Source organism: Montipora foliosa, chromosome 3, assembly GCF_036669935.1.
Source record: "Montipora foliosa isolate CH-2021 chromosome 3, ASM3666993v2, whole genome shotgun sequence".
Lineage (NCBI taxonomy): Eukaryota > Metazoa > Cnidaria > Anthozoa > Scleractinia > Acroporidae > Montipora > Montipora foliosa.
This window is the reverse complement of record NC_090871.1, coordinates 12,417,296-12,432,295: the sequence shown is the minus strand read 5'-3', so window position 1 is coordinate 12,432,295 and position 15,000 is coordinate 12,417,296. Positions and strand designations below refer to the sequence as shown.

General features: G+C 39.4%; 1 protein-coding gene across 1 annotated transcript in view; it reads right to left on the bottom strand.

Moving 5' to 3' along the window:
- Window positions 1–3,285: 3,285 nt before the first annotated feature.
- The window catches only part of LOC137994494 (uncharacterized), a 12,504-nt gene continuing 789 nt past the window's right edge, over window positions 3,286–15,000 (bottom strand). Inside the window, exons 2-3 of the mRNA XM_068840075.1 lie at window positions 14,035–14,130; window positions 3,286–5,498 (exon numbers count right to left, since the gene is read on the bottom strand). Of these exons, the coding sequence (XP_068696176.1) occupies window positions 3,775–5,498; window positions 14,035–14,092 (1,782 nt within the window). The 5' untranslated portion in view covers window positions 14,093–14,130 and the 3' untranslated portion in view covers window positions 3,286–3,774. The remainder of the gene's footprint in view (window positions 5,499–14,034; window positions 14,131–15,000) is intronic.

The following is a 15,000-nucleotide window of genomic DNA, read 5'->3' as shown; positions in this document are numbered from 1 at the left end:
CCTCTCAATAATAATTCTTATTGAAACGGCAAAATTGATGTATAAATAACTAAATAAATTTGGATGGTAGAAAAATTATTGACAAGGAAGCCCAGGCAAATAAATGCCCCAGTTTGCTGTTGCTTCCAGGTAAAGATTTACCCAAGGTCACAACAGACAGCTTACCGGCTCAATAATAATTCTTTTTGAAATGGTAAAACTTATGTATAAGAACCAAATAAATTTGCAATAAAATCCTTGCCCGTAAGGGCACCGAGTTATAAATTATGTTAAATTTCAGTTTTTTTTTTCCAGTGCAGCAAAACGCACATTAGAAAGCACGTGGCGGTGTTTGATTAGGCAATGCACAATAGAAGAACGTGGAGGTGTTTTGATTGAGTAATGCACGATAGAAAGTACGTGGCGCTGTTTACATTGGTTATTAAAATCGAACCACGTATTCCATACTCATGGAGAGCGCTGTGATGCGTTGTTTGGAGTACTGAAGATCGACGTTGCGCTGGCTTAATCGATTTCTTCTTGGGCTCTCAAAACACATACACGCAGGCACACGCTTTTCGTGGCAGACCCACACTAAAAGATGTCAAGCGTCAGCTTTGAACGGGTCGTTCCGCGAACTGAATGAAACTGAAATTTAATCAAATGTAACTGAAATGGTCGCAACTATTGGAAGCGATACTAGTCAAAATACTAATTACTTGTTTGCTATAGGCAATCTAGTCAGAAAATACATTTAATTTGTTTGTTTTCCGTGTCGGGAAAAGTCTTTCCTGACACTTCTCTGCTAAGTGGTGAATAAATGATTAATAGGTAGCTATAGCTTTTAACGTCAGAAAAAGATCTGTTTTGTCACTATGTTGTAAAGCAAAGTTTTTTTTATGAAGCTAAAAATATTCTTTTAAGTTCCTGGTTAATCCAATTTATTGCTACCACCACAAGGGGCCCACACAATCTGTTTGCGTAGCCGATTGTTATTTTATAGTAAATGTACTAGATTTACCGGTTACCTCACCTATAGCGATATATCACTATGTATATAAATCAATGATAAATAAACGTTGAATTACCTTACCTGTGGTATATAGTCGTCATTTTGCCTCAAAAGTCGTTTTTTGAGCGATTTTGAATGATTTTGAGTTCGCCGCTGATTTTTTCCCCGAAAATCGCATCGCTCCGCTTTCAAACTTCGCAGCATAAAGGCCCAAAGATTCACGATTCTCCTCGTATCTTCCAATCGAAAATCCATCCAAACGGCCTGGAGCTAGCCCTCGAAGAAAATCAAAATCCCACAGTATTCGAGCGGTACGAATGCGTTGCAACATTCTCATGTGCCAGCCACAAAAAGAGGAGAAAACGGCGCGACGGTTTGTGGTTGGCACATGAGAATCTTGCTACGCATTCCTGCAATACTGTGGGATTTTGATTTTCCTTGAGGGCTAGCTCAGGGCCGTTTGGATGGCTTTTCGATTGGAAGGTACGAAGAGAACCCTCCGCGACTCCAAATCAACGGTCGCCCGTTGACCGGAGCGTTCTATCCAACCTTGAAAAAAAATTCCTCTGGCACCTAGAGTATCCTTTAGCATGCCTTTTACTGTTAACTCCTGGCTTTTACGGTACTTTTTGGTGCAAACGTTAAGCCCAAAAGAATTTGTCCTGGTATCAGATCAGACTGAAAAGAAGAGGAATTATGAAGCGGAAACAACATGCACAGTCCTTCCTTAGTGTGTGGAATGAACGTTTGGTTATTGCAACTGCAAGGCATGCATGACATGCAGGGAAACGTCTTCTCAAAACGGGACAGGACATCAGGGCCCCTTTTTTTCCCTGTACAGTAGCATAAGAGCTCCTGTAACCAACCGGCTTCCAAGTGGTACAGTTAGTTCAATTTCAGAGCTTTCTAATTTCAAATACATTTTGCCTTGATAGATATACATCACTAACGTGAATTGTTCGGATAGAGGGGCATTTGGAGGGGGGAGGGGGGAGGGGGGAATTCGCCCCTGGGACGTCTGGGTGATCCCTCAAATGGTCTAAATGACCCCCCACTTAAAAAAGATTAAATGGAATGCTGCAGTTCAACGCCACCCAACTCAGTTCCCTCTATTTTTTGTTGAACATGTACCACAGGCAGCCCTGTTTACGCTCAGGGAGCGTCTAGTTTTAAATACTACGTCATTTCAACAGCAATATTGTTAGGAAAAAAATCCATGTTGTTTTCTGTGATTCATTCATATACTGGTAAGCTTTAATAAAACAAAAGGGTACTTTTACATGTACGAAACAAATGAAACGGAAAATTACTCAACGCACTCTCTACTGAAATTATTTGCTGCGACGGTCCTAATTATGGTAACTGTTGACAGATGTAGCAAAGGTTGGCGTTTCAAACACAGCTCAAAACACCTTTTCCTTCGTTTCAAACAACTTGGGTTTCAAACAGTTTCAAACACAAACCAACTAGAAACGCTTTTTGGTTAAGCATCCTTTTCATCTGGACGGTCACAAATAGTCTCGGTGCAGTAAACAAACAACATCATTCTTTTTGGATTTCCAGTGATTAATTTTTTTTTTGTCTCAAAGGAGATGTTAAACGCGATGGCAATGACAAGGCCTCAAACCTCTGATCTTTAGATCTTAAGTCCAATACGCAAACCACTACTCACTGTGTCCCCACCAAAAACTGGTATGCATACCTGCAACAACTGCCATATATAGCAATAACAACAATAACAATAACAATAATAATAATAATAATAATAACAACAACAACAACAACATAACAATAATAATAATAATATAGTAGGGGAATTGACATGCTTACCTAATGGAATAGGGGGAACCGGAAAAATTCAGTTTTTCGAAAGTGTTCCGAGAGAAAAATATTAACCACTGCCTGTGCTCGCTTTGTGTCACGCAGAATAATAGAAAGGGAACTACTTGTTGACTTCTATTTTAAATCAAGGTTGCATTCACCAGTCTGACAAATAATAGGAACATAATAAATAATGGAATTTGCAGTGGCACTTCCACAGATTGGCTCTTTGTCATCTGAATCTGGGTCTTATTGGAATTTGGAAATACAGCTTTTTGAGGAGAGGGGAAAACCGAATTACCCTCTCGGAGCAGAGAGGGCACTCCGTAAGCAAGTAAACGCGAGTGTCTATTCAAAACCACGCGCGGTAAACCTTAATTTCAATAACTCAAACACAAGAGATAAACCAAGTGCCATTTGGCAATTTCAATTCCTAAGGCTCCTCAATAAGAAAATGAATACATGCGACCTGACAAAAGCACAAGGTTTCATGTTTCACCACTCCAATAAATTTAGGTTTAATTAACAATAGCAATTGCGTGTTCACAATCTGAAGAATTAGTTGTTTTAGTCACAAATTAAATTAAATCTATTATTTTTTGCAATTTTGTTTCTTTAAGAATTGTTAGCAGCTGATCTAACTACAGGGAGTGAAGCTTAACTATTCTTTCCAAACCGCAACTACATGGTACAGTGCTGTACGATTCCCAGCAACACACCACAGGAGTGTAGGCACTAGCTCTACGATAGTCCTTGAAAGACCCTAAATTTTTCCATGGGCTGCAATCATATGAAATTCTCCACAGACTCCAGACAGTTAAACAATTCAAAACAGTCTAGCTTGAGTTTGAAAAGCTGGAATTGACCTTCCACCTACATCATAAGCATCACTCAAACCTTGAAATAACGACAAAAGCAAAAATTGGCAATGATTGGACGCACATACGCAATTTAAATCAGTTCTACTCGAGGTCTGATACCAACTTCAAGACCCGAGGCTCATCTTCCGACATTTCTCTAGAAAGGGCATGAAGAACAACTTCTAAAGGTGATGCTATGGCATACCATTTAATTTGACTTTCATGCTCACCAAAAATTAGTCCAAATCCTTGCAAGAAAGGACCACATTTCTCAAAGACTACCGCTCCGGAATCTCCTAAACTTGAAAACGGCAGACCTCTTTTTTTCGCAATGCATAGGCAGTTTTTCCACCACAACGTTTTCACACGCCCCCCGCTCTGATTACTGCAACCTTCGCAAGGAAGACGCACGTCGTTCCCTGATTCTGCTTCAAATTGAGTTGCCTGCAATAGAGCACATGCTTCACAAAAGTATTGATACTTTTCAACATCTACGAATGCACCCTCGCGTCCTGTACAGGCGGAAGGCTTCAGGAACAATGGGGATTCTACAAGGATGCCATTTGTTGTGTACCCTGTTGTTCTGCCACTCTTGCTCAGGTTTGTCGGTTTACCTTCCCTCGATGCTAAACCGAATTTACCGTTTGGACAATCACGAGTGTCAACCACCATAATGGTTCCATGTTCTGTTAACCGCTTCACTTCCTCTTCAGTCAACTTTGCAATTGCAGCATCAATGAAATACTCTTTACCATCAAATTCAGCATTTCCATGCAAGCCTTTTGTGTAAATACCAACAACTCTTGGTTGCTCTGAGAAACCCGTAGTTAAAGCACTCTCGTGTTCATTTATATTCGATAGTGTCACCTCTGAGAGTGCCTTACAGTTTAAACACCCTTGTTTCAATGCCATCAGATCGCTGAACTTCTCCAACATTTTCTCGTGTGTTCCTAGGTTTTCAACTTCAGAGACCTTATCCTCCCGGTTGTCAGTGTCGGCGAGACGGTATATAACCTTGCTGTATTCACTTAAGTGGTACCTTAGATAGTTTAAGTAGTCATTCAATCCAGGGTGAACAATCTCGGTACTTGATGAAACTGTTTCATCTGGCGACTCATGTTTCATCACATGATCACATGAAAGAGCATATAGGTTACCAGTGTTTTCGTCCTTTACAATGGCACCTAACGTACCCGAAACGTCTCGACCAGCTACGCCAATGCTTACTCCCAAACGGACAACGTTGTTCAGTTTTTGTGCCTCGTTTGGCCTCCATGGGAGTGCAGTTCTAAACCAAAATCCATTGACAATGTCTACTGGATAAGGTCCAAGACTGGTTTGAAACTCGGATTCGCCAATGGGAATGGAACCTTTTCCTAGAACATAGATTGTTATACACGGAGTGTCGGTCTGCTGGGAATTCGTGAATTTGAAAGAGGCCTGCACGGAAGTGACGTTGCGATGTTTGTCAAACTGATGTAGGTTTTTGCTTATAAACTCGCTGATTTCACCAACTTGAGATCCATTCAGTCTGTGGGATTCAGAAGGAATCCCAAGAGGTGTGACATTCAGCACATTATCTGCATTATTATACAGATCTAGCCAGTCTAGTTTCACATTCATCATTGAAAAACTTTCTTGGGCATCTACCTTTAAACTCTCTGGTACACCATATTCGCCACTAAACACGTACAAGCGAATCACCACTTCACCACTTTCAATGTAGGGCAGCACACGCACGCATTCCACGTGCTCAGCCTCAAACTTAATGGTTGCTTCAACAATCTCGGAAAAATTTCCATGGGTCGCACCATCACTGATACCACCTAAGGAAATACAAATGCAATTCTCAACCTTTGGCGGTTTTCAGCTAAGCATAAACCATAGTTTCGCATTTACTGCCAACTGTTTGTTTCTCACGCTTTGAGAAAGGCGTAAAACGGAGCACTGACACGAAGGAGGGAAGGTAGGTAAAGGGACAACGTCGACTTCCATTGATACCAGCTCTCAAGCTGACGAACTACCAACTTAAAATGCACCTCGCCCCAAAATGTTCTTTGCAAAAGTTTTATTTCAGGACTACAAAACATATATTTTGACTTTTTTTCTCTAGATTTCACTTTTAATGCGCTACAACAGTAACGTAAAGTTAACAAACTGCCAGTTATTTTGACGGCTAGTTTTAGGGCGTATTAACTCAGTTTTTTTTTAATTTAAGTGGAATTTCAATAAAAAAGCAACATTGAGCATTTTGTGGTCTTGAAATTTAACGTTTGGAGAAGTAACTTTTTAAGATTAGGTGCCCTTTGAGGTTGCTCAAACCAGTCCAATCACTTTCAAGAGACTTAACAATTGGAAAATCTAGGGTGGCCCAGAATCCGCTACACAGAAGTTTTTAAACTTTGCAGATAGTTTCATCTTGGCCAGACGATCACGTATAACTTTCCGGCAATTAAAAATGGCGATCACTGCGTTCGTTTTGGAGATACAGGTAACTTAAGAAAAAATATTGGGTGTTTTAGATGGATTTCCTTTTGCTATGGTAACCTATTGGGGCACAATAATGAGTTCAGCATTAATTGGTGTTTTATATGGTACCATAACATTGCCGTTACGTGAAAAAGGCTTGTTTAGCCATGTCTCTTTGAAAATGTTGAAAATGGTTTTCACCACCTAAAACAAAGCGACTTTACCCAGTTTAAGCTCCAGTGAAAGTACTTTACTACTCACACAATGAAAATATATTTATACGATTTCTGTTACTGTCCAACTCGGAACTGCGCACGCATACAAATAGACTACTGCGTTTTTTTGTGGACAACCCAAAAACGGATTTGAGATCTTAGATAATTTGGATTCTTCTCTACCAAAAAACCTCAAAATCCGAAAAAGTCTTTTTTATTCACAGCTCAGTGCGCGGCAGATATACGCTGCCACAATGGACTTTTTCGACGATGTCAAGGAACATTCAAATTTCTTCATTTGAACACAAAAGTCATCTCCACAGACCGATTACTTATACCTAACTTCGCATACCCGTTACGTTTATAAGTATCTGTTGCAAATTTGACAATATGGAACCTCAAAAGTACTTAACTTTACAATCGTTGAAAGGTCCATTACACGATACCATGTTGCAGGTTTGAACCATCTTGAAATCGGGACTGCTTTGCATGCAACCAATATTTATTTTTGCTTAATTCTTTGCACCCGGGGATTGCTATGTTGCGGGGCAAAAGATGCAGGATTATAATCCTAGCGAAATTTTCCAATTAAGGGCAGAATTAAAATGACCGCTGAACTGACAAGTAAAATTAATAGCATAAGCACAGGCGGTTTTGGATTACGGACTGCAAATGGAAGTGAATCGTTCCGTTTTCCCGTGCCTTGACGCTACCATATTTGTATTGCTACCAGTTTTTACTATTTTAGCGAAGATTTGCTTGAAAACTAGGGCGAAACCACTGCCTAATGAAAACGTTCGCTTCAGGTTTCCATGCATCACTAAAACACGCCCATGCTTAAACTCGCCAAACATCAAAGAGAGACCTCTTTTCAAGTGAACCTTTTTAAACCCTTTTCCGTAAAAAGAATCTCAAAATTTCGGATTTGGATTTGATTTGAATAATCCACCCAGCATGCGGATATTATGTATTCCTAATCCATTTTTTAATTTTTCACCAAACCATGCGGTTTGGATTTGGGTTTTCCGGTAAAAAAAAAAGGCACTGCAGTTAACTTCAGGATATGCTAGTAAACCTCAAAAATTAGAAACTGTTGCTCATTGCAGTTTAGATTTCTCGCACCTGATTGGCTTTTTCCTTACAACACATTCCATAACATGTCTAGTGTTCACAGCAGTAGTATAGTACTTGGGGGTTCCAGCGCAAAATTCAAATTTCTGATTCAAATTTTGGAAACAACTTTTTGGGCTATTTTACAAAGTAAAATAAACAATGGGAGGGTGAATTTTTATTTAACTTGTTAAATAAAAAGAGGGTGGAGTAGAGGAGGGCAAACTGACAAAAATCATGGAGAGGTTACGTTTATACAAACGTTGGCCGTGTAGCACTTATATTTTAAACAGAGTTAACTGAATAGAGTGTAATGTGAACCTGTGTAATGTGAATAGAGTGTAATGTGAATCTAGCACTTCACATTACACTCTATTCAGTTAACTCTGACAAAAATCATGGCTTCAGTTTTTCGGGGCATAATTTGCTGATTTAATTTCACTCGTCTTTCGAGGCCTTTGTTGCATTTAAAGGGTATTAAACTTCGAAATAATGCCCTGTGGATGTTTTCATCGGCGGCATTTGCGGATCGAAATTGATTAGTAATCAAAGCGACATACATGCAAATGTAAAGTTTCGACTTGTCGGCAGTCACGCAATTTATTCTTTTGTCTTCGTAAACAATAACAGGAAAAGCAAAATTACGGTTATGAATAACAAAAGCACAAACGTGTATACGATACGCAATTTTAGACGCGTCAAAAAAAACGCGTGTACGTGTATTGCGTGCGTTTATTTTGCGTCTGCGTTGTTCGCTTATCTCCGAGCGGCACTGTACTCGTGATTCAAGTGCTTTTTTGCTCATAGGTTTAGCAATTTTTTTGAAAACAGCTTATGCAATACTTTTCATTGGCTTGCATATATTAGCTACAATAATACCAGACCCTTTCTGTTGAAATACAAATCTACCATGTCTTGGATTGTAAAATCTTTTGAATTCGTGTGATTTCATTATATTGTTATGTTATATTATTCTAAATGAATGAAGGGGTAGTTTCTAAAGAAACTGTGGTGCTGCGTCGGTGGGGAAGTAGTATACAAAAATTTGGTTTTATCAACGGAGTTGATAATGTAAATTGGCCACCGTATAGAGATTCTAAAAGCTGACGTTTCGAGCGTTAGCCCTTTGTCAGAGCGAATCGAGGGATTATGGGCTACGTGCAGTTTTTATAGTAGAGTAGGAGCTACGCTATTGGTGGTAACATGGCAACGTGAAAAATAGGAATATATTAGTTAAATGAAAAGCCTTCGTTAATACCGTGAGGATTAAGGGTGCCGATTTGAAAGATGAATTTTTGTTCCAGATTCTTGCGGCTTTCCGTCGTACCTAGATGTAGGGAAAGGCCGCAGATAGCCATGTGTTTTTTGGTGTGGTTAGGCAGATTAAAATGGCGAGCGACTGGCTTAGATGCATCCTTGTCATTCTTCTCAATATCGCGAAGGTGTTCGCGGAAACGGTCACCTAGTCGTCTACCTGTCTCACCAATGTATAATTTATTGCATAACGTACAGGTTATGCAATAAATGACATTTGCAGAGGTACATGTGAAACGATCGGTGATCTTAACAGATCGCTTAGGTCCCGATATCTCATCATCAACACCCCTAGAACTTCGTGCATTTACTTCTTGCCTAAAATTCACAAACCCAACAACCCAGGTCGCCCTATCGTTTCTGCCTGTAGTTGCCCTACCGAACTCATTTCTAGCTACTTAGGATTATGACGCCTATCGTCAAATCTTTGGCATCATACATTAAAGACAGTACACACGCACTGCAAATTTTCCGCGATTTCAATTTCTCCGGCCAAGACAACCTTATTTTCACCATGGACATTACATCTCTATACACAGTCATTCCTAATAGCGAAGGTCTTCAAGCACTTAAACACTTTTTCGATCAACGCACTGTCAAAGAACCTAGCACGGAAACGCTCCTCCGCCTTGCCGAACTAGTTTTAACGCTTAACTGTTTTTCATTCGCCGGCAACTATTACAAACAAATTAATGGTGTAGCGATGGGTACAAGAATGGGACCTAGCTATGCCAATCTTTTTGTAGGATATGTTGAACACCAATTTTTTAATCAGTACAACGGCCCCAAACCTGAACTCTACGGCCGCTACATCGACGACTGCATCGGCGCTATTTCATCCAGCAGAGAAGAACTCGATCAATTTATAACCTCCGTCAACTCTTTTCATCCGGCTCTTAAATATACCTGGGAAATTTCGGAAACTTCATTGGCTTTCCTAGATATCAAAGTTTCTATTAGAGGCAACGTGCTATGTACTAGTGTGCACTACAAACCTACTGATTCACACAGTTATTTGTTGTATTCATCGTCACATCCATCACATGTCAAGAACTCCATTCCTTATTCTCAATTTCTTAGACTTCGACGTCTATGTAGTGACGACTCCGATTTTTCCAGCAAATCAGAGGAGATGTGCCAGTTCTTCGAAAAACGTGGCTATCCTGTCTCTGTGGTCAAAGCAGGCCATCATCGCGCCCAACAATTTGATCGACAGTCATCACTACAAACGTCACAAAAAGATAAGAATGACAGAATTCCATTCACCCTCACTTTCCATCCTCATAATCACGCAGTCAAAAGCATCATTCTTAGTAATTTTAAATTACTCCAAAATGATCCCGAGACTGGTAGAATCTTTTCGCAACCTCCACTTATTTCATTCAAACGCGACAAAAACGTAGGCAACTTTTTAGTTAGAAGCGCGCTCAAAACTAACGAGCAACCCGGCACTTTCAAATGCGCGCGCTCAGGATGCAAAACTTGTCGAATCATTGTTAACACTAGCAAGATATCGGGACCTAAGCGATCTGTTAAGATCACCGATCGTTTCACATGTACCTCCGCAAATGTCATTTATTGCATAACCTGTACGTTATGCAATAAATTATACATCGGTGAGACAGGTAGACGACTAGGTGACCGATTCCGCGAACACCTTCGCGATGTTGAGAAGAATGACAGGGATGCATCTAAGCCAGTCGCTCGCCATTTTAATCTGCCTAACCACTCCAAAAAACACATGGCTATCTGCGGCCTTTCCCTACATCTAGGTACGACGGAAAGCCGCAAGAATCTGGAACAAAAATTCATCTTTCAAATCGGCACCCTTAATCCTCACGGTATTAACGAACGCTTTTCATTTAACTAATATATTCCTATTTTTCACGTTGCCATGTTACCACCAATAGCGTAGCTCCTACTCTACTATAAAAACTACACGTAACCCATAATCCCTCGATTCGCTCTGACGAAGGGCTAACGCTCGAAACGTCAGCTTTTAGAATCTCTATACGGTGGCCAATTTACATTATCAACTCCGTTGATAAAACCAAATTTTTGTATACTACTTCCCCACCGACGCAGCATCACAGTTTCTTTAGAAACTACCCCTTCATTCATTGGATGCTATAAGCTGATGATTGTTTTTGTTTTCTGTTAATGTTTTACATTATTTAAAAAAATTGTGCATACATTTTGGTTTCCAATAAATAGATTCAAAAACGGTTACAATAAATCTTCGCTTTATTATAAAGAAGGTGCCCTCTTCGACCCCACCCTCTTTTTATTTAACAAGTTAAATAAAAATTCACCGTCCCATTGTTGATTTTACGTAGTAAAATAAACCCAAAAAGTTGATCCCAAAATTTGAATAAGAAATTTGAATTTTGCGCCAAAACCCCCTAGTGCTGTACTACTCACAGTAACCATGAACGCGATGGTATGAACCACCAGCCGTAAAAAGCCAAAATTTTGACTGTTTACTGTACACCACCCCAATACTATGCATTACTAAATTGACGGAGAAACTGTCTGGAAACTAGTTATTGGGTTGCAAGTATGGCGATCAAAGTCGCAAAATAGGTGGAATTTAGTTGTTTTACATTTTTTTCCAGTGTCGGTAAAAGTCTTTACCGTCACTCCCCTGCTAAGTGGTGTCTTTGTGCATTGAGTCTTCTGCGCGTATTTTGTTAGGTTTGAAGGGGTAGTGGAAATGCGCGGATTTCTCTGGTTGACACAGAATATTTAACTAACCTGCAATGGCGTCGAAATCATGGAAACGCAAATGGCATTTAGGTGGGTTTTTCAACAAAATATACTGTTATGAAGCTCAAGAATGGAACGACAATTGGATAAACAAGACAGGCGGTCAAAAATAGATCTCTGAAATCCCAAAAGCGATAAGTAATGGACTTCGACAACAATCTTTCGCCCGTCAAGCCGTATTCAAAGTAAGCTGTATTCCTAATATTTTACCAAGTGTGCTGTTATGTACAACACTGAAACCAAATGGAAAATTCTCCGGGTTGGGATTCATGTCTACACACACCCAATGAAATAAGAAAAGTTTTTTGCCTCTAATAGCAAATATGTTGTTTGTTTTAATAAAATTTTCGCTGGAAAAGGCTTTTGTAAAATTTTCCGGCCTCTGTGAATTCATCATGTTGTGTAATATTCGAGCTAAACAAATTTGCATACGTGGGTTGAAATGTAATACGTGAGGAATTTTTTCTTTCTGACAAATGATTAATAGGTAGACAAGTTTTTAACGTCAAAAAAAGATCTGTTTTGTAACTATAATGTTTCTTTAAGTTCCTGGTTAATCCAATTTATTGCTACGACTTACCAGTGCGAAGATTGTTTACATTACTGCAGAACTGCTGTCAGAGTGCTCGACAGAAGGACTAGAGCGAGAATACCAGAAGTACAATGTTTTATCAACTGAAGACTTGGCTAGGCATTTTGTTACTACATACTTATGTACTATGCGATAGTGTAGCACTCTTTAGATAAAATAGACTAATAGTAGATTACAAAAGTACTCTGATTATATCTGAAATTTTAAAATGCAGTTACTACAAATACAACGCTGTTTCTATAAATTCTATTGTGTAACAAAAGAGGACTTAAAATGTTTCAACAGAAATTTAATAGCGTGTCTACATGAGGATACAGTGCAAGCTCGTTGCGGTTGTTAAGACTGGCTAGAAGGGGCTTACAGACTATGAAATATTTCTCCCACAGACATAAATTACACCGTTTGGAAGATGGGTTCTACGCAATAGCCTGCTTCAAAATTTTCCAGGTGGTTTGGAAGTCAATGTTGCTGTCTTTTTAGCATGCTATCGTGTACAACCCATCTTCCAAACCTTGTAATTTATGGCTCAGGGAGAAAGATTTCATAGTCTGTAAGCACCTTCTACCCACTCTTAACAACCGCAACGAGCTTGTATCCTCGTGTAGACTCACTAGTAAATTTCAAGTCCTCTTTTGTTACACAATAGAATCTATAGAAACAGCGTTGTATCCATTGTAAACGCATTTTAAAATTTTAGTTATAATCAGCGTACTTTTGTAATCTACAATCCTGAATAAAATGTCTTGGGACACTTTTAACAATGCGCGCAAACATTGCTTTCATTCAAGGTTTACCTGATAATTTATAATTCCCCTCATTACACCCCCCCCCCCCCCCCTCCCTTTGCCAAGCAATGTTGAAACAAAGTGCAGCATTTCTGAATGTTTCCCAGATTCCAATCAACATTGAAAGGGGGCAGGGGACTGCATGATAGATGGTCTTTATTTTAAACCATTTTAGCTCAAGTGTCCCAAGACTTTTGTCCAGGGTTGTACTATTTAGCTATTTTATCTGAAGAGTGCAGGGATAGCACAGTGGTGAGAGCACTCGCCTCCCACCAATGTGGCCCGGGTTGGATTCCCAGACTCCGCGTCATATGTGGGTTGAGTTTGTTGGTTCTCCACTCTGCACCAAGAGGTTTTCTCCGGGTACTCCAGTTTCCCCTCTCCACAAAAACCAACATTTGACTTCATTTGCGTTAATTGTTAATTTCAGTTTACAATGTCCCCAATTAGTAGTGCAACGCTAGAATGACGAGACACTTAAATAAAGTTCCTTTCCTTTCCTTTCCTTTCCTTCCCATCGTGTATAGTACAAAACTACATAGTAACAAATGCCTAGTCTAGTCTTCAGTTGATAAAACATTGTACTTCTGGTATATCAACGATACATATATATTAACAATATATCGCTTTAATCTAACCTCAAAACATTCAGACAGTGAAAAACTTATTTCACCGTGAAAACGGGGTTGACGCAAGCATAAGCTCAAGGATCAATTTGTTTCACTTTTCCTTGTGCTGGCGCTTATTCTTGCATTCGTTTGCGTCACGTTAAAATGAAACGCACATAAGCACAAGGAAATTGCTACGTCTGGCCAATTAAAGCACTCGTTCGAGATTTCCCGCGTCTGACCATCTTAACAAAATGGCGGATGCCATGGTTGATTTTGATGCTTATGTTGACGTTCATTTTCACTAGCATAAGCTACTTATGCTTGTGCTTGTGTCGCTAGTGAAAACCAGGCTTATAGTTTGGTATTCGCTGGAGTATTGATGCATGGTGATTGCAATTTAAATGCATTATGGATATCCCAGTATAAAATGACTTAACAGACAAATATCTTTTTTTTACTTAATTGCCTATCATTAACATAAAAAAGCGTAATACAGGTACCTCCACACAAATTTCTCCCTTGTGTATCAACAGTAGTTGCCAATTGACTGGTTGTCATTGATGAAGCCTCTTCTTCTAAAGAAGCAGGATGAATCTCTGCCAGAAGAATAATATACACGTGTACAGTTATTTTTTTTTCAGGAGAGATCTATCAACATATTTGAATTTAGATGCGATTAACTGACAGAAACACCACCTTTCAGAGATGCTACTTTCGATTCATATGTCGAGAAATGCCCCTAATTCAATAAAACAAAAAAGCAAGGTGACACATGCTAACACCAATCCGGTGTGGCCAACACATCACGCATGCGCACAACTATTTTACCCAATTAGCAGCCATGGACAGCTGTTGCGGCCTCCTCAGCATGGCGTAGCTATGTACCAGACATCACGAAGTGCCCTCTTGCTGTTCTCTCATAACTCAACACCACTTGTGTCTCAGAGTACAGACATTTAACATCATTAAGTGTCACCAAAATGGTACTCCTCAAGTAAGTACATGTATAAACAGCTGCATTTACTGTAAGCTGAAAATAACACTAGCTCTGACCCTTACCTTATTGTTGGAAATAGGTAGCAAAGGCATAGACTTAAAGGGACACTTAGTGTTCAGAACTGGGCATGCATCTAATTAGGTTCACTTCTGGACATAAGTGTTCAATTTTGTCCATTATCTTAACCATAATAGATGCAAAATAAGACCTTTGAAGGTGACTTCCGCTTAAGTTTTTTGTCACTTCAAATAGACCAATTTCGATATATTACAATTCAGTCAGAAACAAAAGGCATCATCTTGAGGCCCTGGGGAATAAATATAAGGATTTGTATGAGTTTATTCCCCAGAGCCTCGAGATGATGCCTTTTGTTTCAGACTGAATTTTAATATATCGAAATTGGTCTATTACCGTGGAATATTTGAAAACTTAAGGAAACAGATGAAAACAGAAAATATACCAATTTTCC